Raw genomic sequence first — 22252 nt, forward strand, 5'->3', positions numbered from 1 at the left:
AGGATATGTAACTCATCCAAGGTCACTTCGGTTAGGTTGGTGAAAAGTAATTCCAGTTTTTGCCATTACTTTTGCACCAACCTAATATGATTTTTTTAAACTTTCCTATGACTGTGATCACTTTTCCATTTCAGCAAAATTCTTTATGAACTTTAATTTAATGAGCGAACACAACCCTGGCACCTTGACCTGTTCCCCAATTTGGTGACATTTAGGTTTATGAATTCTGTGTACTAGATTAGTGCAGACAGTTAGAAACACCAGGATTCAAATGCCTGGATCTTCCTCTTATAGATTTATGACTCTTGACAAGTTGCTTAATGTCTTTAAGGCTCCTTCTTTCACTGTAAAATTGGAAAACTAAAACCTACACACCGGGGGCTGGGGGGCGGGGGGAGTTTGCTCTAAGGTTAAAAACGTGAATATATGAAGAGTCTATCTTAGCAGATTTCCTGGCCCTTGCTATGTGCTGACAGTAGCCATATAAATAATGTATTACTGGGTCATTTCCTAATTCCATAATGAAATTTTTAAACAAATTCTTATAGACATTTTTGTTCCTTTTTGAGAATAGTTGAGCTAGACAGTGTGGAAAATATGAAGGCTCTTGATGCATGCTTCTCTTCTTCTGATGCAAATTGCAAAATTATTTTCCAAATAGAAATTGACATTCCTCCAGAAGTATATGAGTGTCTGCCTCACGACAGCCTTGCCAACACTGCATATCAGCATTTACATGTTTTTTTCTAATTTGATTGATGAAGAGAAATATATCTCTTTTTAATCTGTATTTCTTTGATTACTAGTGAGGTGGAACATTTTTTTCATATGTTTATTAGCCATTTATATTTCGTCTTCCGTGAATTGACCTCTTTGCTTTTGAAAGGAAGGATGAGTCTCCAAGGGCTAGCTAGAGAAAAGATGCTCCAGTGATAATTATCTCGGAGCCCTGGGGCGAGGAGTTGCAGGAGAGAGAATTAAAGGTCTCCTGGGGCTCTGAGGCGGCTACCAAGTGAGCTTCTTTCTACACCAGAGCAAAGCTTTCTACACAGTCAGCCTGAAATCAGTATTTGTTCTCTACCTTTGTATTTGTTCTGTTAAGAAATATTTTGGATTTTTTAGTGGGACTCTTCACATTCTACTCAAGCCAGCTCTTATAATTCTTTCAGGGCAGACAACGAGCATGCCTGTTCGGTTTGGGTTTTTTGCTCTGAAAGTCCCATTGGTTTACAGTGAAGTTGCTGTAGATCTTGCCTGGGTCTTTTATGATCCCTGCCATCCAGCCAGGAGCTGTGACTGCTCCGTAACCTTCTTAGATTTAAATCTGTTGCTCGTGTTCTCCTCATAGTGTTACAGAGCAGCAGAGGCCATCCATACTGATGTCTTAATATCATTCTCTCCTTCTTGGATTTATAGGGTAAAATAAACCCTCTGCCATAGAAGTGCTTATTGATTACTGAAATACATAATAAAGCCTAAGAATAAAGTAAGACCAAGTAATCGGTTCTGTTCCTGGGGGATGACAATAAACTCTGGCCAAGGCAGCCTCTGAAGGTTGCCTTTTGCCTTGGAGCTAGGAGGCTCCTTTTTAGTTAGTTGTTAAAATAGTAAGCAGTGACTGATAGAAACCAGACAAAAAGAGTACATACTATATGGTTCCATTTATATAAAATTTTAGAAAATACCTACTAATCTATAGTGACAGAAGGCACATCAGTGATATGGTAAGGGACCCGAGAGAGGGATGGAAGCTTTGGGGAGGGATGGACGGGTTCACTGTCTTGATCGTGGTGATGGCTTCACAGGTGTGTACACATATATGAAAAGCTATGAGATTGTGCATTTTAAATACGTGCCTTTTACCGATGTCAGTTATATCTCAATAAAGCCACAAAAAAATAGTGAACAGTATCCCATAAAGAGGCAATCCATGGCTCACTCTGTGCTAGAAAAATTTTCTCTTTTCTTAGGAAGCTATATTTTGACGAACATTTAGGGGGAATTGTGAGACTACATTTCACCTTCACCTTTAGCTAAATAGGGGTTTTAGAAGACTGAAAGATGCCACCAGAAATTTAAAAAGAAAAAGGCATAAGAAGATAGGATAGCCCTCTTTCTTCATTCCTTTTTCATTCCTACATCTGAACCGTAAAGGTGCCTTTTAACGTAATTTTTTAGTAAAACGAAAAAAGGTATTTAGAAAATATTATTAATTCTTTTCTCTCATCCCCCCCAACCCTTCTGCCATTACATTTCCCTCACCCAGAAAAGAGATTCTACAGTGCAGAAGTAAAAACTACTCCAAAATGTTGGCAGTCTAAAAGCGGACAGGCATTTTCAACACAAAGAGATGTTTGTTTTCCTTGCATTTTAACTCTTAATTTTTGACACAGTGGGGAACTCCAGCATGGCTGCCATTTAAAATGTAACAATGCCATGCGGCTCTGATTGCCTCTGTCACAGGGCTGTTGTGACTGAAGGCCAGGAGACAAAGCAAATGAGGCCAGAGACAGTGCCTGCTGCTGAGGTGCTGGTCCATTTCTCCACCTGCATTTGAATTTGTCTTTTCTCTGGCTAACTGCTTTTCTGCCCTGATGAGGAGTCACTCGGGGAGACTGAAGCTGGAATTTGTACAACCTCTTTCAGTCCCTTGATTTTAATCAGAAATACACAATTATTCTTTTCCTCCAAATAGAGAAACTCAATCCCCATTTTAAATTCAATTATTGTAATTGCAGCATTCAGAAAAATAGCACATTCATTTTCTAATAAGAGATTGTGGATACCAAATTACTGCATATAGTATGTCAAAACAGGAAACTTGAGACTGGCAAACCAGTGGGTGTTTTTATCTTGGCAATTTGTATTTTCTTGCAGACAATTTATAGTAATGCTACCCTTCCTTGTTTATGATATAGAAGACTAGGTTTTCAAGCCATCCTAAAATAAAGACTGTTTTTGTTGGATACAGTTTAATTGAAAATCTCTGCTATGAGTATGAGGAATTCTACAAAGGGCAAAAGTGAAGGCAGATACCCAATAAAGAGAAGAAGAAAAAGGAATCACTTTAGGATCCTATGTGACGGTAGCCTAAGATGTCTTTGGATCTTCTTGAACCATTCTCATTATCTCAAGCCATATTTATATTCCTTTAGCCAAGCTTCTCACTATCTTGCATTTGTAAAAAAAAAAAAAAAAAAAAACAAAAAAAGAAATCTGGTTGGTGAGAAATTGATAATGTGGCCATTATGTCAGCAATATGAGAGCACCATTGTCCTTCTTCCTGCTCAATTCCAGTTGCTCTAGTTGACTTGAAATGAATAAAATGTGAAAAGAAATACAGTTTTTTATTTTGAGTTTCCTGATTTTCATAAAAGAGTAACCTTAAGATCTGATTTCTTCAAGTGCCTGCTGTTATTTTCTTAGAATTTACTGTTGCCTACAAATTATATCCATGTCAGCCAGGCATGGTGGCTCATGCCTGTAATCCCAGCACTTTGGGAGGCTGAGGTGGGTGGATTACCTGAGGTCAGGAGTTTGAGACCAGCCTGGCCAACCTGGCGAAACTCTGTCTATACTAAAAAACATTAGCTGGGTGTGGTGGCGCATGCCTATAGTCCCAGTTATGGGAAGCTGAGGCAGGTGAATCGCTTGAACCCAGGAGGCGGAAGTTGCACTGAGCCAAGATTGCACCACTGTGCTCCCGCCTGGGCAAAAGAGTGAGACTCTGTCTCAAGAAAAAAAAATTATACCCATCTTTTTCATAGACACAGACACCTACCACACTTTCAGATCTTTTAGTGTTCATGCCGCCAACCACTGTCTCTCTCTTGATCTCTTCACTTAGACACTTTCTATGCTACCTTCCCTCAGGTATTTTGCTACTGTAATTTATTAATTCTTTCACATATACGTATTGAGCACCTTCTAGGTACCAGCTTCAAGTGGAGCAAGATATGAGCAAACTGAGATTTTGTCAAGGAAACTAGCCAACAGTGTTGGAGGTGCTAGAAACCACCAGCTAAGGTACAGCCAGAGAAGTCAGAGCCCTGGAAAGCTTCCATATGGAAGAAGGAACAGTCATTTCCATGTGTCCTGAAAGGGTAGTGGTCTGTTGGACCCCTGAGTGCCTACTAAGTGCCAGGTACTTTAGTTATATTCTCTCAGCGAATCCCCATTTTTGCAGTTACCTCTGGGAATTTTTATCTCTGTCAAGATTACTCTCTTGGTTGATTTTGGTAAATCAGTCCTTAAATCAATCTTGAATATAAATAATCTCTGTGAGTAGGGCTATCCAAAGTATCTCCTAATTCTGACTGGTCAGAATCGCTAGACAAAGTTTAAAGTATCTAGCTTCCTACTTGCACCAGTAATCACCTGGTGTTTTTGATATCCATTCTATTTATCTGTGTATTTATTTATTTTTCCAGCTTAACTTTGAACATTTTAATAATGTCAAAGCCCATGTGCACTATGCATAGCATAACTTACAAATTTAAACTCCAAATCTTATACCTATGCATTTTACTTTAGTCCCCGTATGCGGGTTACTGACTATTTGAAGAATAAGTCCAAGCTATATCCGTCCTAGGAAAAACGTTCATCAAGACCCTAAAGGAACACTTCAAAATTTCATCTCTAAAGTGTCTTTCCTTTTTGGTTTTTATCAGTGAAATAAGACTATTAGTTACCTGGAACATTCTTCTTGTTGCTCACTTCATTGAGAGGGAATGATGGTTTCTGGTTTTGTTTGTTTGGATGGTTGTTTCTGTTTTCGTGTAGCATAGTATTGAGTCTTTAAACACGTCCTGAGCAGAAATCCTTGCAGAATGTGACTTCCCCTCTGGCAATAAAATGGTACAAAAATTCAACCCAACATTTAAAGAATTAGTAAGTTACCCTGTTGTTGTGTGTGATATAACATATCTTTCACGGAAATAACTGGAAAAATGAAACTATTGGTATCTTTCTGGCTGCTTTCACATACCTGAACTCATTTAATTCTCCCAAAAATCCTGTGGGGTGTGTATCATCGCCATTCACTGGTTAAGAAAGGTAGACTCCAAGAATTAAGTTCCTTTCCAAACACGGCATGATTATTAAGTGGAGGGGGTTAGGATTTGAACCTACGTCAGCCTCAGACTGAATGAGCACTTCCTGTGAGCCAGGGACTGTGCTCAGTCCCTCTTAAGGGAGAGCTGTCTTCCGTGGAGCAGAAATACGGCTGACTGGCTACATCCACTGCTGCTTGTAGGCACTGCAATCTCTTTTCAGTTTCAGCTTGCCTCTGTACTTTGCCAAGCAATCAATCAGGAAAATATTTTGAAGTAGTTTCTTTGTATAGCCTGAGAGAGAGAGTGAGATGGTACATTATACCGGCTAAGAACATGAACTTTGAAGGACATAACTGGGTTCAAGTACCATCTCTGTCATTGGAAGCCTTACTTACTTTCTCATCTCTAAAATGGAAGGGTGGTAATATAATACTTTCTTCTAGTGCTGTTGTCAGGATTCTTTGTGTTTTTTGTTTGTTTGTTTGTTTGTTTTGTACAGAGTCTTTGTCTGTCACCCAGGCTAGAGCACAATAACATGATCACAGCTAACTGCAGCCTTGACCTTCTGGGCTCAAGCAATCCTCCCATGTCAGCCTCCCAGGTAGCTGGGACCACAGGCATGCATGACCATATCTGCTAATTTTAAAATTTTTTGCAGGGACAGCTGTCTCGCTATGTTGCCCAGGCTGGTCTTGAACTTCTGGGCTCAAGCGATCATCCCACCTCAGTCTTCCAAAGTTCTGGGATTACAGGCATGTGGCATCGCACCTGGCCTCAGGATTCTTTTTTGATGAATGCCAGCCAACAGCTGGCATTTCTAGAGGAAAACATGCTCTGCCATTGTTCCTGTGGAGGAACCCTGAAAGATGTGAAATGCACTTCAACAACCAGGCTTTTCCAAAATAGAGAGCTCAGGGCTGCCCTGCCATCATGGACACCCCATCTCTCCTTTAGCTTGAGATGGACATTGACCCTTTGGCTGGGAATTGAATCATGTGGGTGATACTTAGCATGGAAAGCCGTAGCTACATTCAGTGTCTCACAACCTTTGCGGTGGAAGGAAGAATGGTTGCAGCAGCTTCATTACCTGGGAAAAAAGAACTTGGAATTCCAAGCACTTTAAGAAAGATGCTCTTACTTTGAGTGTTGGAGAAAATAGAGCAATTACCTATTGAAGACAAAGTGGATGAAAAAATACCTCTGTTCATGCTACCCTGATCATGTAATCTATTCATATTCATTCTGCCTTCCTGAAAGTGATTCAACCCAGACTGGCTGTTCCTGCTGGCTGTGCCTTTCCTTCCCCAGGATACATAGGGCACACAGTGATGACCTGAGATTCCCAGCTAAACTCAGGCATTTTCTACTCCAAGAGGAGATTCCTCAAAGGGCTAGAGCACCACAGGCAGTATCAGATAATGTGGAATGAGTGGAAGGAGGGAGGGAGGAGGAACCATAAATCATCAAATTGTTGTTGAGCATCTTTGAGGGTCCTCAAGAATACACTAGACCCTGTGATGATTCCAGGGACAACCAGCCTGCACTTTCTGAGGAGTTCACTGCTTGCCTGGGGACCAAGACTTGTATATGTTAAATCAGTGAAGAATTTATGCAAAACATATGTGAAATCAGTGAAGAATTCTATTCTATCTAGACTAGAGCCAGGGAGATTTCCAACACCTGACTCATGTATGCTTTAAAAAAAAAAAAAAATTCAGTCTTACTGAAGATGAATGGATGGATGGATGGATGGTTTCTAACATCTGTTGATTGCTTCCTATGTATCAGGCACTGTTCTAGACATTTTTATGTTTATTACATATGTACTTATACAAATTATATATTTATTAACTCAATTAATGTTCTTAGCAACACTATGAGGTACATACTGTCAATAGCCCCATTTAATAGATGAGGAAACTGAAGCACAGAGATGTTAAGTTCCTTGCTAGAGGTTTCACAGATGATGTACAGTACAGGCAGGCTTTGCACCCAGGCAATCTGTCTCCATAGTTATATATGAAGGAGAATGATGTGATCTTTTCAAGAGCTGTTGGCATCTTGGTTCACATTGAAAACTACCAGGCTTTGTTATCTGTTCCTCTGGCTTTGGCTTCCTGAGTCTTAAGCACCCTCCTGTTTTCTAGAACATAGACCAGCTTGAACCAACCCTCTGTGATTCCACTCCGCCTCTCCCCTGGCCCCACCAGGCCTCTCATTTGTAGTTTCTCTTACCGAGCACATTTCTAAACGAGGACGGTTGCTCTGCTTTAAGGACATACAAATGGCTTGCCCTCACCTGTCAAGCATGATCCTTGTATTTTACCAGGCCCATTATGAACGCAATCTTTCTGTCGAAAATTTGCATACCTCCTTTCTTGAAAAGTAATGACAGCAATTTCTTTCCCTCCGCTCACTTTCTGAGTGTCTCATTTAACGGCACCTGTGAAACCGACAGGCACAGAGATGAGAAGTGAAAGAGAGCAGTTGATTAAATCATCATCAAGTCGGGCCTCAGAAAGTCAATTCTGCTTGCCGTCTGCAATGATATCCTTTTATCTTAAAGTAATGAGCTATGGCACTTTTGCATCGGGTAATGCGATAAGTTCTATTAGCATGTTCCATTTGCCTCACAAGCAAGGGCAAGTCATTTTAGCTAGCTCATATCACTGCAATCAAAGCAATTGGCTTCCCAGGCAGAGAAGAAAGGGAAAAGGCTCAGGGTGATTTCTATGGATCACAACACAGCGGAAAAAATAGACTCTTGTATTATTTTAACCCATAACATACTTTTCCTTTTTACTCATCAGCAAATGTGGGTTTTATTAGCTTACACAGGACTCCAAAAAGAACCCAGCATCAGTTGAAGCAAACCTGGGGGTGGGGGCTCAGGCCACACCCAAAGCACCAAGAAACTACATATGGGAAGGGAAAATTGCCCCATTACAGAGGGGTCACAAATAGAATTCTGCCAAAGCACACAGGCAAAGATGTTTTCCTGATAGTAACACTGTGGTCTCATAATAAACTCTTGCTTCACACCATCTTCAAAGTCATTTGTAATAGGTCCCCAGGCAAGTACGGATTAATGCTATTGATGACTTAGAATCAGTAAATCAATGACAGAGAAGCAAAGGATCTGTTGCTTAAGCTTAAAAGAGATGATTTACAAATCACCGGGCCCCAGACTGTCAGTTTTACCTTTGGACAAGAGACTTATTTTTCTGAGTTTGGCAACCACTGAGGTTGTGGACTCTGGGTTTTAAGTAAATTTCATCTTTGGGGTTTATGTATATTTATACTTGGCAAAATGTGACTTCCTTTCTTAGGGGAAAACAAGCTGAACTCCCCAAAGATTTGTGAAATATTCACTTCCAGCCCCACTTCCATTAACTCAACAATACTTTAATGATCTGTGGAAATTTACAGTATACAGATTGTTTTATGAAATACACTTGGATTTCAAAGTGACAAAAAGGAAAAAAATATATTAGAATTTAATTTGTGAGCTTTAAAACTTCAAGTTTGGACAACCTGATTTCTGTCAATATATTTGCACTTCTAATGGGTGGTAGAATGAACCTAGCACATAGTAGTTACCTGAACGTTGTTGGTTGAATGAAAGTGTGTGATTATCTGAGACACTGGAGGGGGAATAAGAAGTGTTCCATTAATCCCCTCAGATCACATTGGTTATTTGAGCTCTGGCCAGTTCAAACTGAGTACTTGCAAAAATGTCAGATTCTGAGAACTCCCCATTCAGGAATGCTAGATTATCAGTACCAAATTCCAGAGGCTTCTGAGAGTTGATTCTCTCTTGTAGCTCCTGAACAATTGAAGATTGGTGGACCTCATATGATTTTCAAATGGGCTCATTAGGTGATTAACAAAAGCTTTATTCTTGTAAACTGTTGTTTGGAACATAAATCTTTTAATTAGGCTTTCATTTTATCTGAGCTATTTTATTTGATCAGGCATAGTTACTGTTAAGATAGAGGGGAGGAGTCAGTGGCATTATTTTACAGTCAGTAAGAATATGATCTCAGTGAGAACATTTTCAGGTTTAAAAACGTAAAAATTTCTAGGGCCCTAGTAGCTTTAAATTTCACTTAGTCCAAAACCAATATGAGAGCAGTGTAAACGGTGTGAAATTAGGGCTTTGTGGATTGATGAAAAACAGACAACATCAGAGCTGTCATATGTGGCACAAAATGGCAGCCCATTTTTACATGAGGAAAGGACTGGGCAGCTGGGCAGGGGATGGTGAACGTGTTTTTAGTCACCATGCTGCTATCTTACTTCTTTAAATAAGAAAATAAGTGTCATGTTTTCTGCAGGTGGCTTCTTCTGAAATTGCTTTTAGGTGAGGGATGTCTTTAAGGTCTTAGATAAACCGCCTGCCCCAAAGGGGAATCGATTTGTTTTGTCACTGGCAAAGTTAAATTATACTTGATGTTAGATATTGTAGTTTACAAGTTGGGGTTCTCCCTCATTTTCCTCTCATTTCCTTTAGGCAGAAACAAGAATAAAATAACTTTGTTCAGCAGTGGTATTCAGCCCTGACATCTTTGGTCGCAATGATAAATGGATTTGAAATACGAAATAACTGTTCCAGCAAGGTCCATTGAGCAGAATAGAGAGCAATGCCCTCCTCAATGTCATTGTATGTGATATATTCAATGATTGCCACTCTCTGCTTAAGAATGCATTCCATCACAAGGTACCTAGAATTCCATCTTGTTGCTACATTCTGAATGAGACAGAGAGATGTCACAGACCTTGACTCATTTCAATTTGGATCAGAGTCTTAAAACACAGATACTGAGATTCCCAAATGAAAATGAAAAATACTTGCTTTTGAAGAAGTAATAAAGTCATAATCACATCTTTTCTGAGCCTTTTAATGGAAGATATTTTCTTCTGGGCCCCAACTCTAGGCTCTGCTAACAATTTTAACCTCCCTCAGTATGTTCACACATACATCTCTTTGTGTTAAGCAGTCATATTAGTGTTTCCTGTACTTTCTCTTTGGAATCACCTGCCTTTTAAATCATATTTTGCTTATGCTGCATGGAATCAACCACAGTTTGAACAATACTCAAGAAGAATGAGATTGACTTGTCAGTATAAGTGAGCACCTATTGTGTCCCAAGGCCTAGAGGTACAAAGATAAGCAAGGCACTGTCCTTACCTACGTGGAGCTCATTCTCTGGCAGGAAAGACTGTTGTGGCAAACAACTGCGGTACAGTTTTGTAAGGGATGGAGATAGAAGAAATTAAGTTTTTCTGGAAAAGTATTGGAAGATTCAAAAAAGGAACTGTGTTTTGAAGGTGAATGTCAGGCTTTTGGGTAGAAACTTGGAGGAATAGAATTCCCAGTAGAGGGACTTGTTAAGTGCAGATGCCTGGTGGTATGACTGAGCGTGAGTGGGCGTGGTTGAAGCAAGGTATGTTAGGATAGTGCCACACAACGTGAGGATGCCAACCAGGGCCTGGCCACAAGCTGTTTGCAACCAACCTGCTGTGAGATTAGTATGGAGAGTCAAGAGTAAGCACTGGGAAACTTTTAGAGTAACTCAGTAGCATAATTTTGTGTTTCATAAATCTAATAATTTTTTACAATGTATTATATATATTTGTTTTTCTTTTTCATTTTTCAAGAATTTGACTTTTTATTATATTTTACGAAAGTAATTGTCGTAACATATTAGAAATTAAAGAAAGCAAAACAAAAACAAATGGCTCTTCACTACAGAAAGCTTAAGAAGCATTGTGTTGAGACAGTGGTTGGGATTTGGGAGTTGAGGGAGATTAGAAACAGAATGTGAAGGGTCTTCATAGGCCTTGTGAAGCATCTGCATCAAATAGAAATTTAGGAGATCCACTCTGGTCAATAAGGACTTGGATTAGAAAAGGAAGAGAGCATAGACCTTGGAAAGCAGTCATTATCCTCTTGTAATGACAAAATAAAACCCTGAACTAACACAGTAGCCATGGCCACAGGGATGGAGAGTTAGAAAGCAGAATCAGTAACGTGGGGTGAGAGAGGAAGATAAGTCCACTCAAGGATGGGGTCAAGGATAAGGCTCTTCACTTACGCAGTTGAGTGATTGCTTGGTGATGCTATTACCAAGGGCAACATGGGAGAGGGCAGTTTCAGGTGAGCAAAGATGTTGAGTCCAGATTTAGATAGATACTTGAGTCTGAGGTATTCACCGCACTTCAACAGGGGGCACGTACCAAACAGAAGCTTCATAATACTTAACATTTATCATCTGCACATACTTGGTACCATGCACTAAGTTGTTTACATGTACTAACTCATTCTCCTCTTCTAGCCATATTTTACAGAGAAGTAAACTAAGGCCCAGAGAGTTTAAATAACTTATCCAAAGTTACACAGCTGGCAAATGTGGGCATAGAGATTTTTGAGTTTCAGCATATACATGGTAGAAAGGACCAAGGGAATCTTTAAGGACTTCCTTGAAAGTCACATAGAAACAATAGAACTCCAGATGCAACTCTGGGGAGACAGTGACATTAAAGAATATGCAGAAAAGGAAGGGCCTTGGAAAGACAGTCGCAAATAGTAATATTGGTGAATGGGTACAAAGGGAAAAATTCTAGGATGTGCAGTTGAAACAATCTAAATAACCAGCACTGGGGAATTTTTAAATTAGATTATGTTACAATCCACACAGCAGATTGCAGTGTCGCCATTTTTTAAAGTGATGTTACAGCATAAATTTTACTGATTAAACTAAAATATTTGACATCTTATGTGGAAATCAAAGCAGGTTCCAAAATGGTAGGAATTCATTTTTATTTCTTAAAATGTATGTTTGAAAGACGAGGGGGATTATATCCTTAAGACTGGAAAGACTTACACAAATGTATTAACAGTGTTTACCTAAGGATTGTAGATTTATGGGTAATTTTTAAAATGTATCCAGTAAATATGTTTTTTGTCTGTTTGTTTGTTTGTTTGTTTGTTTTTGAGACGGAGTCTCGCTCTGTTGCCCAGGGTGGAGTGATCTCAGCTCACTACAACCTCCATCTCCCTAGCTCAAGCGATTCTCCTGACTCAGCCTCCTGAGTATCTGGGATTACAGGCGCGTGCCACCATGCCCGGCTAATTTTTGTATTTTTAGTAGAGATGGCATTTCACCATGTTGGTCAGGCTGGTCTCGAACTCCTGACCTCGTGATCCACCCGCCTCAGCCTCCCAAAGTGCTGGGATTACAGGCATGAGCCCCCTCACCTGGCTGTAAATCTGTATTTTCAAAAGGAGAAAGATTGGGTGGGTTGGTTCATTGTTTAAGGGGTAAGACTTGTCTGGGAAAGGAAGAACGTGCCTCCAGCAGTTCACTTTTAATTCATGAAACCAGGGGAAGAGATGGTGAAGATGGAAGTTGAGCAGTCTCAGTATTGGGATGGCTGGAAGGACTCAGGTTTAGGAACTAGTCCCTTTCTAACTGTGCATTTTTGAGGCCTGTGGCCAGGCATGCACACCTCCTCTTTCTCTCCTTTTGTCTGTGATGGTTCAGGTCATGTCTTTGTCTGAAGGCCGGGTGACCACGAATTCTTATCTGTCATTGCTGTAAGGCCTCGTTGTTTCTTTTTGTCTCTTTTCATTTCTTGCTTTTAAGATGGAGGAAATATTTTTAGCTTTTCACAACGGGCTTTGAAATCTTGTCATGGAGAGTACTTCGTCACCTCAAGCTGGTAGTTAGTGTGCAACCTGTTTGCTAATAAACCAAAGCAGGACCCCGATGTCAAAATGCTTAAAATGGTCAAATCTGCTGGGACCCCGTCTCTGCATCTGACATGCCTTTTCCATTTCCCAGCCTCATGCAGAACATAAACCTGCATCAGGAGGTAGCTCAATGTGAACTCTTATAAATTGGAGTGGGTATCTAGGGATTGAGGAGCAGACACTTCTTCTTTTAACCTTTGAAGACCAAGAATCATTTGGCCAAAAAAATCCACAGTGTATTGAACTTAGGGTGTGAAAACTGTACAGCGTATTAAATGTGAATTTGAGACCATGAATTCTACCCACACTCACTCTATAAAACAGCCTCCCTTTTTCATAAAGCAGGCCCATAAACCGCTGCCAGTGAAGCAGAAAGACTCCTTAGGACTGTGGCTCGCTTTCCGTCTGGGGTTGTCAACAAACCCCCTTTATGAGTGGAATAGACCTCTTGTATGTGTCGAGCTTCTGGCTTTTTACAGAGTGTGTTAGGAGCCAGGCAAGGCAAACGTTAGGCGCTGTTTGCTGAGTGCATTTATTGCCTTTGCATAATTTATGAGCTGGAGGGGTTGACCATCATTCGTCTCTGCCAGGGGCTGGCACTCGAGGCTCCAGAGAGTGGAGCTGTAAATTGGATGGTGCGCTCCTGCTGAGCTCACGGCAAAGTCCTCGGGTCAGTATGGGAATTTAATACCAGAAATGGAACTGTTTTCTCAGCACACCATGTGGACCCCAGTGCAGCAGAGACTGTTTTGGCAGACTCCACGACTGGCCTTGTCGAGGAGCTGTCACTCACCCGGCATGTTGTGTGGGGAGCCTGAGCATTTTTAATCGGCTTGGCATCCGTGCTGCTTCCATAATGGATACCAGTAGGTCTCAGTTCTTCACCATATGCTTAACTCTGGAGACAAGGTGCTTCTGGGTATATCAGTAATTACTTGGTGCAGAATTAAGTGGACCTTGAAATTAGAACTGGACTGCGGGAAAGCAGGAAGCTTAACACTTTGATAGAAATAACCATTCCCAGGGACATACTGCCGTTAGGATAGGGGGCACAGTGGTGGTTCTTTCCCAGCTACCCCACTCCGCGTCCTCCCTGCACACCAGATCCTTGGGGAGGTGGGCAAATGCGCTGCCACAGCCTTCAGCTGTCATTGATTACCTCACAAGGAGCGCTGTGAACATCTGGGAACATGAGCCTGCCTGGCAAAATAGTCTTCCGCCTTCCACACCCCTCCTGAATTGAGCGTTGTCACTCTTGAAAATGTGCCCGGATCTTAGGAGCCTCACAGAGGGCTTAATTAAAGGCAATGGAGAGATCACACAATCAGGACACTATTGTTCCTCATCCACCTGCGGTTCTAGGCCTTCAAAGTCTTTATCTCATCCAATTTCTCAACTCATTTGACTTATTATAATAAATAAACCACTCATCAGGTCAAAGAATGTAAATGTAGACAATCTGAGGTTGGAAGCTGGATTGGAAATGATGCACTGTACTTGGTTAAATCACTGTCACTGAATATCTGACTACCCTGTGGCACTGAGGAGCCAATGGGAGAAGTAGAAAATGTTCTAATCCTCCAATCTATGAGACTGTGATATAAGTTCCTAAATGCTTTTAGTACAGAGTGCTTAGTCTGAAAAAAATAAGTAGTCTCCAGGTTGTCTCATAATAGCAAGAAGTCCATTTAGATGGGTGTTCTGTTACTCTCATTAAAAGCTCTCTAATAGGAGCTTAAACAATAAGGTAACTTAGTGTTTTCTGAATAAAAGTCCTGAGGCAGGCTGCCCTGAGATGGGTTCAGTGGTCCAATTCCATCAGGCTTTTTTTCCCTTGGTCCCACTCTGTTGTTTTTGTACTGAGTCTTTTTGCCTCATTTTTGCAAGATGGCTGCTACGTATCCGGACATCACATTTTTATACACTCACGTTCAAAGGCCTAAGGCAGGTGGTTCCTTCTTTTCTTTGTTTACTGGGGAGACAAAATTGTTTCTAGAGCCCTCAGCAGATTTCAGAATCTCATTGGCCAAATATGGGCCTTCAAATGAACGACTACAATGCCCGGAGGTTTACCTCTTTTCCCACCTTTAGCTGCAAGAAAAATTGAGAAAGAAAATACCTGGCATTTTTAACCTCAAAGTGTCAGGAGAAGGTACAGACTAGGCAGAAGGGAGTTGTAAATGGCTGTGGGGATCTAGCCAGCAGTGGCTGCCCTATGAGCAAATTTATTTCCTGTTTCTGTTCAAAGCTATACCAACTCCCATGTGCAGGTGGCCACACTAAAAAACCTTGGCATCATCCTAGACGCGTCCCTGTTACTTGCTTCCCATGTCCATGTGTTATCAAATCCTGTTGGTTCTACCTTCAGAATTGCTCTGCCATCTGCTTCTCCCTTCCTAAACCATAGCACCACCCTGGGTTAGACAGTGGAATGGCTGCCAAACCGCTCTCCCTGTGACCTGTTTTTTCCCCACTGTGCACTCTCTCCACGTTCCCACAGAAAGTCATCCTCATGGAAGCAGCTCTGATCATGCCACACCCCTGCTAGTGTTTGTATCCCAGCTTCATATCTTACTGCTAAACGGAAGGCTCCTTCAGAGCCAGGCCTGTATCTCAGGTGAATTTCAGTCTAGTTTAGCAGTTCCTTATCAAGGGCTGTTGACTGAATGAATGGATGTATTTACCTGCTGAGCTTTACTCTAACAAAACACATCCCCCAGCTTTTCATTGAATATTGAATTAACAAAACACTTCATTTTTTTTGTGTTCTTTTTTCCTTTGTTTATCATGAGGAACCCAAAGATTGGGGTTAATTATTAATTATCGCTCTCTGCTTATCCCAAACCAAACTCAATGGTTGGATTTTGGAATTTGTTTGATATGGTCTGAGTCTATGGCCCTAAAACATACTTGTTTGCCCATATTTTTTATTTACTACCCTGACCTCTTGTCTTTGGCGTACTTTTTATAGGGAATGTTCCTTCTATTCTCTGGGCTTCTAAACTGGAGAAGGCAGCCATGACAAGTGGTGAGCCTTGGCCATTATGTTCTGTTTCCTTCAAAGTTCAAATGAGCGACTACAATGCCCAGAGGTTTACCTCTTTTCCTGTAGAAAAGCACCGGGAGAGATACAGCCATTCACATTAGCTGAAGATAGAACGTCTTCGTTAAGAAATTGATTTTGCTCTGAATTTCACCGAACAGTCTTGATTCACCTTAATCCTGTGGCTGACTCCTAGAGGGGCAGCGCCTCTACCCTGCAGTGGAGGGAGGGAAGCGCTCACTTGTGTGATTGAGCACCTTGCTGGACCGACCTAAGGAAGAGCCACAGAGTACAGGCAACAGATGAAAGCAACAAAACAACTTTTCTGCATCTGGATAGCATTTTGTTTCGGATGCTGTTTACTAGCACTTGAGCTGGAGAAACTCTTTCCAGGAAGACAACATTTTGTATTTCCTTTACTTATCTTGCACTTTTTTTGTATGGGGGTTGGGGGAGGAGGCATCAAAAGCAAAAACATACTCAGTTCTTGCACTAACCCTTATTCTCTTGTCTTCATTTTCAGTGTGACAGTGACAGTGACCAGGAAGAGAAGGTAAGACCCCCCTCCCCCATTGTGGGCACAGCACATAACACACTGTGAACATCAGAGTTCTCCCACACACAGCTGCAGGGTGGGCTGCCAGCTTCATGTTGACTGGACCTTTTCTCTTTAGGAAAGATGGGCATTATTCACACAGTGACATTTCCTATGCTACGACACGTTTAATTTGTCAGATCTACCTTTTTTTTTTAAACAAGACCTTTAATATTGCATGTATGTGACACTGAGTTTTTACTTTATGGAAGATGACTCACAGACCCAAAAACATTTTAAAAGACAAAATTATTTATTGTAATAACCATCTGATTTTTTAAAATCCGTGATGAGAACATTAAACTTGCTAGTATGTGTTTATAATGTCATTTCTGCATTTATTTTACTGACCCATAGGCTTTTCTGTACCTATTGGCCTTCTTGATAGAAATGTTAATGGTATGTGTCTAGGAATCTCATCATGGGGTACAGGTGGGCAAGGGAGGTCAGATGGGAACTGCCCTCTTCCCATCTGGGCGGACGGCCAGGTAGGAGGACAGTTCTTCCAGCAGGTACATGCTCTGTTTCGAGGCTCATGGGCACCAGCCTCTGTGTATCCAGATCAACATGGATCAAGAAAAGGAACTCAGTTTCTGAGGTTCCAGAAGATTGGATCACAACCCGGTAAAGTGAGCTTTCTGCTGCCTGAAGCAAAGGGATTATTTGTCTGTTTGGTCTTTCTTTCTAGCCGTCCCAATCCCCAACTGAATTTCCTTCCATTTTTACTGCTGCTTTGTGTTATTTTGAAAAGAGTTACCTGAATATCATGGTTTCTGTATTGCTTGGCATCAAAAGAATGGACTCGTCCTCCCTTCCCCCGTTTCTGGATCTGTCCTACATGCTTGCGGATTTTATTCAGAATGCTGCGGTTAGTATTTAGTGGGATATTTCCAACAAACCCAGAATTTTTCTCTCCTCTGCTGCCAGCCTCCAAGAGAGATCTAAAGGCTCTTGTTCTGTACTGTCGTTAATTTGAATTCAGCATATGTAGCCTGTTATAAAATGCGAGACATCATCATTTGAGCAGGTCAAGCATATTCAGATGAAGACAAATGGTGCTTATTTGATTTCCTTAAAATCAGGAAATGAAAAAAGTGCTCTCTGGAGAAATCATGTTCTGCCTGACTTGGATGATAGACCAATGCATGTCCCCCAGATAAGAACAGGCTCTCGCCTTGAGGTTTTTATCTCTGAAGGACGGCCAGGACTGTCAGCTTGCTGACATGTGCATTATCCATGTCATTTTAAACAAAGTGACCTATGGAAGGGTGCGCTGTGCTGTGACATGGTAATGGGCTGTTGGATGACAGCGAAAGTACACACTGGAAAGGGGGCTGTGGATTATTCTTTTGTTTAACTGACAAGTAGGAGCTTCCTTTCTCCAGCCCCCAGGAGTCTTAGCTCCTTGGAAGTAGGACCCCTGGTGTCTCAAGCAGCCAGTGTGTAGTGGGTGCCAGGGACATGTGCACAGCAGTAATGGTTCAGTGTTCAAGACACGGTCACTGGCCCCCCGAACCCCTGAGGCCACATTCCCACATGGTGGGCATCACTAGTACCCAGGGAGGGACTGGTACCTTCTGGCTACTCCAGATCTATCAGCAGTGGTTGATCTCACTTTCTAAGTCTCTGCCACTTTTCCAAAAGGATAAATATTATTCAGGGTTGTACAATCAAGCTGACATTCTTTCCTTAAAAGAAAATGTGGGGCTGGGCACAGTGGCTCACACCTATGATCCCAGCACTTTGGGAGGCCGAGGCGGGTGGATCACGAGGTCAGGAGATCGAGACCATCCTGACTAACATGGTGAAACCCCATCTCAACTAAAAATACAAAAAATTAGCCGGGCATGGTGGCGGGCGCCTGTAGTCCCAGCTACTCAGGAGGCTGAGGCAGGAGAATTGCTTGAACCTGGGAGGCGGAGGTTGCAGTGAGCAGAGATTGTGCCACTGCACTCCAGCCTGGGTGACAAAGTGAGACTCCATCTCAAAAAAAAAAAAAAAAAGGAAATGTGAATTCCAAAACCATCACCAGTCTTCAGCAGTGGAAGAAGGTGGTAAGGATGCCCAGTTTTGTATTCCTTGTAAATGTCTTCATCAGTGGCCTCAACCTTGACACCCAAATCAGCTGGGGAGCTGCTACAAGTTCCAGTGCCTAGGCCTCATCCCAGGTCAATGACCTTGGAGCCTTTGGGGCTGTCTTGAACCATGGGTCTTGATGATCACCTAACTCTGGTAATATCTAGGAATAATCTGCCTCTGGTTGTCAGAGGGATCTGGGAGCCAATACTGAGAGCACCCCACCAGCTCCTTTCCCGTCACCTGAAAATTCCTGAGTAGTTATTGCCTGGATTTCCATCTCCAAGTGCAAGAATCAAAGTGTCGGAATAATGAGTATTGGGAAGGTAGTTCCCAGCCACCACTCCAAGCTTGAGTAGATTTCAGGGTAATAAAGTGGATACATAGTTGTTAACAGGCGAGTCCACGAGTGGCAATGGCAGGAAGGGAAGGGGTATTGGGAGTGTTCCTCAGATCCATGGTGCACCTCCTGCCCCGCACCCCCAGTCATTCTTCTTTCTACTGTGGTGATCCTGCAGGTCTTAAGTGGGAGCCGCACCATAACCAGTGTTCACATCATCTGTCTCTGTTCTGCCCCATGCCATTTCTGCAGAGGGCTCCCAACAGGAGCCATTGAGACTCTAATTGCCCTCGCACCTGCTTGGCCCTGTTGCAGTTAAGACTCTCAGGCTTCCCCTTTTGGACTGAGATTGTCCGGTGTTTATCGTCAACTTTAACACCATCCTCCAAGACTTCTGCTCTGTCGGAGCCTGGGCCCCTGTCAGCCTCTCCGTGAAGAAACCTCTTGCCCGTGTCCCCCTCGAAGCCCCAGAGCTAACCAGGGCTGCTTTCATGTGTTGCTTGGAGGATTCGCATTCGAATCTGAATTGCTAATGGTGGAAAAGATGCCACTCAGTGTCCTGGGATCCCTTCAGCAAGACCCGCCAGGGATTCTGTTGGAGGCAAAAGTGAGACTTATCGGGGACCCACTGGGATTTCTCTCCGGAAGACCTGCCATTCTCTTACTCCATAGGGATCTGCAGAACTGGCAGGCTAAAATTAGGGTACTGTGTTTCACACAGCTGACTGAATTAAGATAAATTCTGCTTTCCTCTGATATGAAGCTGTAATTTATAAAATGATACCCTTACTAATTAATGTGGAAGTGACTCCGAAAGGGGCTAAAAAAGCAGAGTTTTCCCTAAATGCAGGAGACACACTTGTGCACAAAAAGGCTTTGATGAGACACTGAGCAAAGTATCTCCCTTATCCTCCCCTCCCAGCCACGTGAATACATTCCACATTAATGTCAGATAACTGTGAGGACATTCATGAAGAGTAGAAATTGGGCTGGGTGCAGTGGCTGATGCCTGTAATCCCAACACTTTGGGAGGCCAAGGCAGGGAGATGACAAGGTCAGGGGTTGGAGACCAGCCTGGCCAACATCTCTACTAAAAATACAAAAAATTAGCCAGGCATGGTGGCACGCGCCTGTAGTCGCAGCTACTTGGTGAGGCAGGAGAATTGCCTGAACCTGGGAGGTGGAAGTTGCAGTGAGCCGAGATCGCACCATTGCACTCCAGCCTGGACGACAGGGTGAGACTCCATCTCAAAAAAAAAAAAAAAAAGGTAGAAATTGGGTGGGGAATTACAGAAGGCTGTGAACACTGCATCTTAGATGTGGGATTGTTGTTCATTGCAGTGAGAGCTAAGAAAAGAGTCAGCACTTGGCACCCTTAATCACCCAGATTAAGCAATTATTCTGATCCCCCATTCGAAATGAATTGGTATCATGAGAACAAAGAGGCAACATGCATATCGCCAAATATTTGGCCTATATTTTATTGCTTCCTTTCTTTCTCCACTACTGGCAGCAGCCCATTATGCTAAGAAATATCCCCTATTTGGTTATGAAGTTAATGTGGAGATTAAAAGTCATTCCCTCTTCTACCCACACCCTTTTTCTTGTGTATAGCATGTAACTGAGCTGATTTGAAGGCATATAGCCCAGTGGCCAAGCACTTGGGCCTCAGTGTGATGGCTGACGCATGTTTCTGACTCTGTCTCTTTCTATTTTGTTGTGGACAAGCCTCGGCTTTCTCAGCTGTCAAATGGGGGTGACAACAGCTCTACATATAGTCCTATAGCAATTAAATGAAAGCATTTAGGGCCAGGCATGGTGGCTTATGGCAGTAATCCCAGCACTTAGGGAGGCCAAGGCAGGACAAAGTGGGCTCTTGTCTTTGAGCCCTAGAGTTTGAGACCAGCCTGGGCAACATAGCGAGACCCTGTCTCTAAAAAAAAAAAAAAAATTCTTAAAACTTAACCAGGCATGGTGGCATGTGCCTATAGTCCCAGCTAGTCAGGAGGCAGAGGCGGGAGGATTGCTTGAGCCTAGGAGTTTCAAGACTGCAGTGAGCTAAGATCATGCCACTGCACTGCACTCCAGCCTGAGTGACAGAGTGAGACCCTGTCTCTAAAAAAAAAAAAATAAAAATATATGAAGGCATCTGGCTCAGTGCTTGGTCCATAGTAACTGCTCAATAAATGTTAGCTTTTTGTTCATTTTACTTGAGATAAAATGAGAGAGGACGCTTGAAAAAAGAGGAAGACTAGCATCCTCTTTGGAAAGCTGGGGTTCTTCTAGAGAACCTGCTGGAAGGTTTCCCCAGAATCTGAGGTTCAGCCTTTATCCCAAGGGCCCTTCTCCCTGACACAGGCTGAATGGAAGTGTTAAATTTTGAAGGGTTCTGAAATAGTGTCTTTTTAAACCCCTTATCCAAACATCGGGCCTTCCTCTGAGCAGAACCCGGAGCCAAGAGCACGTGTACTGTCCTGGAGGGATCAAATGGTGATTAAGTGGATTGTATAGCTCTTGTCCCTTCAGCAGCTGTTCCCAAATGCCAAACGCTGTCGCTTCCCAGAAACCCATCACAGGAGAGAGGTTCTGGGGTAGGGCCAGTGCATCTGTATTTTTTAAAAAGCTTACTAGGTAATTTTGGTACACAACTGGTTTTGAGAACTACTGCGTTATAATAAACGTCAAAGGGAAACATGATTTTTCCCCGTGTTTAATGCTCTTGAAATTTTGACTGCTGGCTGGGCGCGGTGGCTCACGCTTGTAATCCCAGCACTTTGGGAGGCCGAGGCGGGCGGATCCCGAGGTCAGGAGATCAAGACCATGGTGAAACCCCGTCTCTACTAAAAATACAAAAAATTAGCCGGGCATGGTGGCGGGCGCCTGTAGTCCCAGCTACTCGGAGAGGCTGAGGCAGGAGACTGGCGTGAACCCGGGAGGCGGAGCTTGCAGTGAGCCGAGATTGCACCACTGCACTCCAGCCTAGGCGACAGAGCGAGACTCCGTCTCAAAAAAAAAAAAAAAAAGAAAAGAAAAAAAGAAATTTTGACTGCTTAGGAGAAAAACTTGAAAGTTGTGGAGATGTTGCCTGTGTGTGCAGATATGTGCCACCCATGCTTATGTCTGTAGATACCGGGCATAAGCATACATGCAGTACACACATACATAATTTCACAGAAATGAATCCTTCTCCTTTTCCTATCAATCTTTTAACATGACTCCTGATTGCAGTTTTTTCTCTCTGTGCTGTTAGCAGTAGGAACAACTGCCTGGAGAAGGTAGTTGTGCTCCTGGGCTTTGCTTTGGTACTGTGTCCCATACCCAGGACAGCCTACTGGCACAATGGCTAACTGCAAATGCAGTACTACCGATTCTTCGCACCTGCTTTCCC

General features: G+C 42.5%; 1 protein-coding gene across 9 annotated transcripts in view; it reads left to right on the top strand.

The window, feature by feature from the left end:
• Window positions 1–22252, top strand: part of AUTS2 (activator of transcription and developmental regulator AUTS2) — a 1235532-nt gene that overhangs the window by 848884 nt on the left and 364396 nt on the right. For all 9 annotated transcript variants that reach the window (XM_055292935.2, XM_055292938.2, XM_055292933.2 and 6 more), the window contains exon 5: window positions 16377–16406. In XM_055292935.2, coding sequence (XP_055148910.1) covers window positions 16377–16406 — 30 coding nt within the window. The remainder of the gene's footprint in view (window positions 1–16376; window positions 16407–22252) is intronic.

This window comes from Symphalangus syndactylus, chromosome 9 (assembly GCF_028878055.3).
Source record: "Symphalangus syndactylus isolate Jambi chromosome 9, NHGRI_mSymSyn1-v2.1_pri, whole genome shotgun sequence".
NCBI lineage: Eukaryota > Metazoa > Chordata > Mammalia > Primates > Hylobatidae > Symphalangus > Symphalangus syndactylus.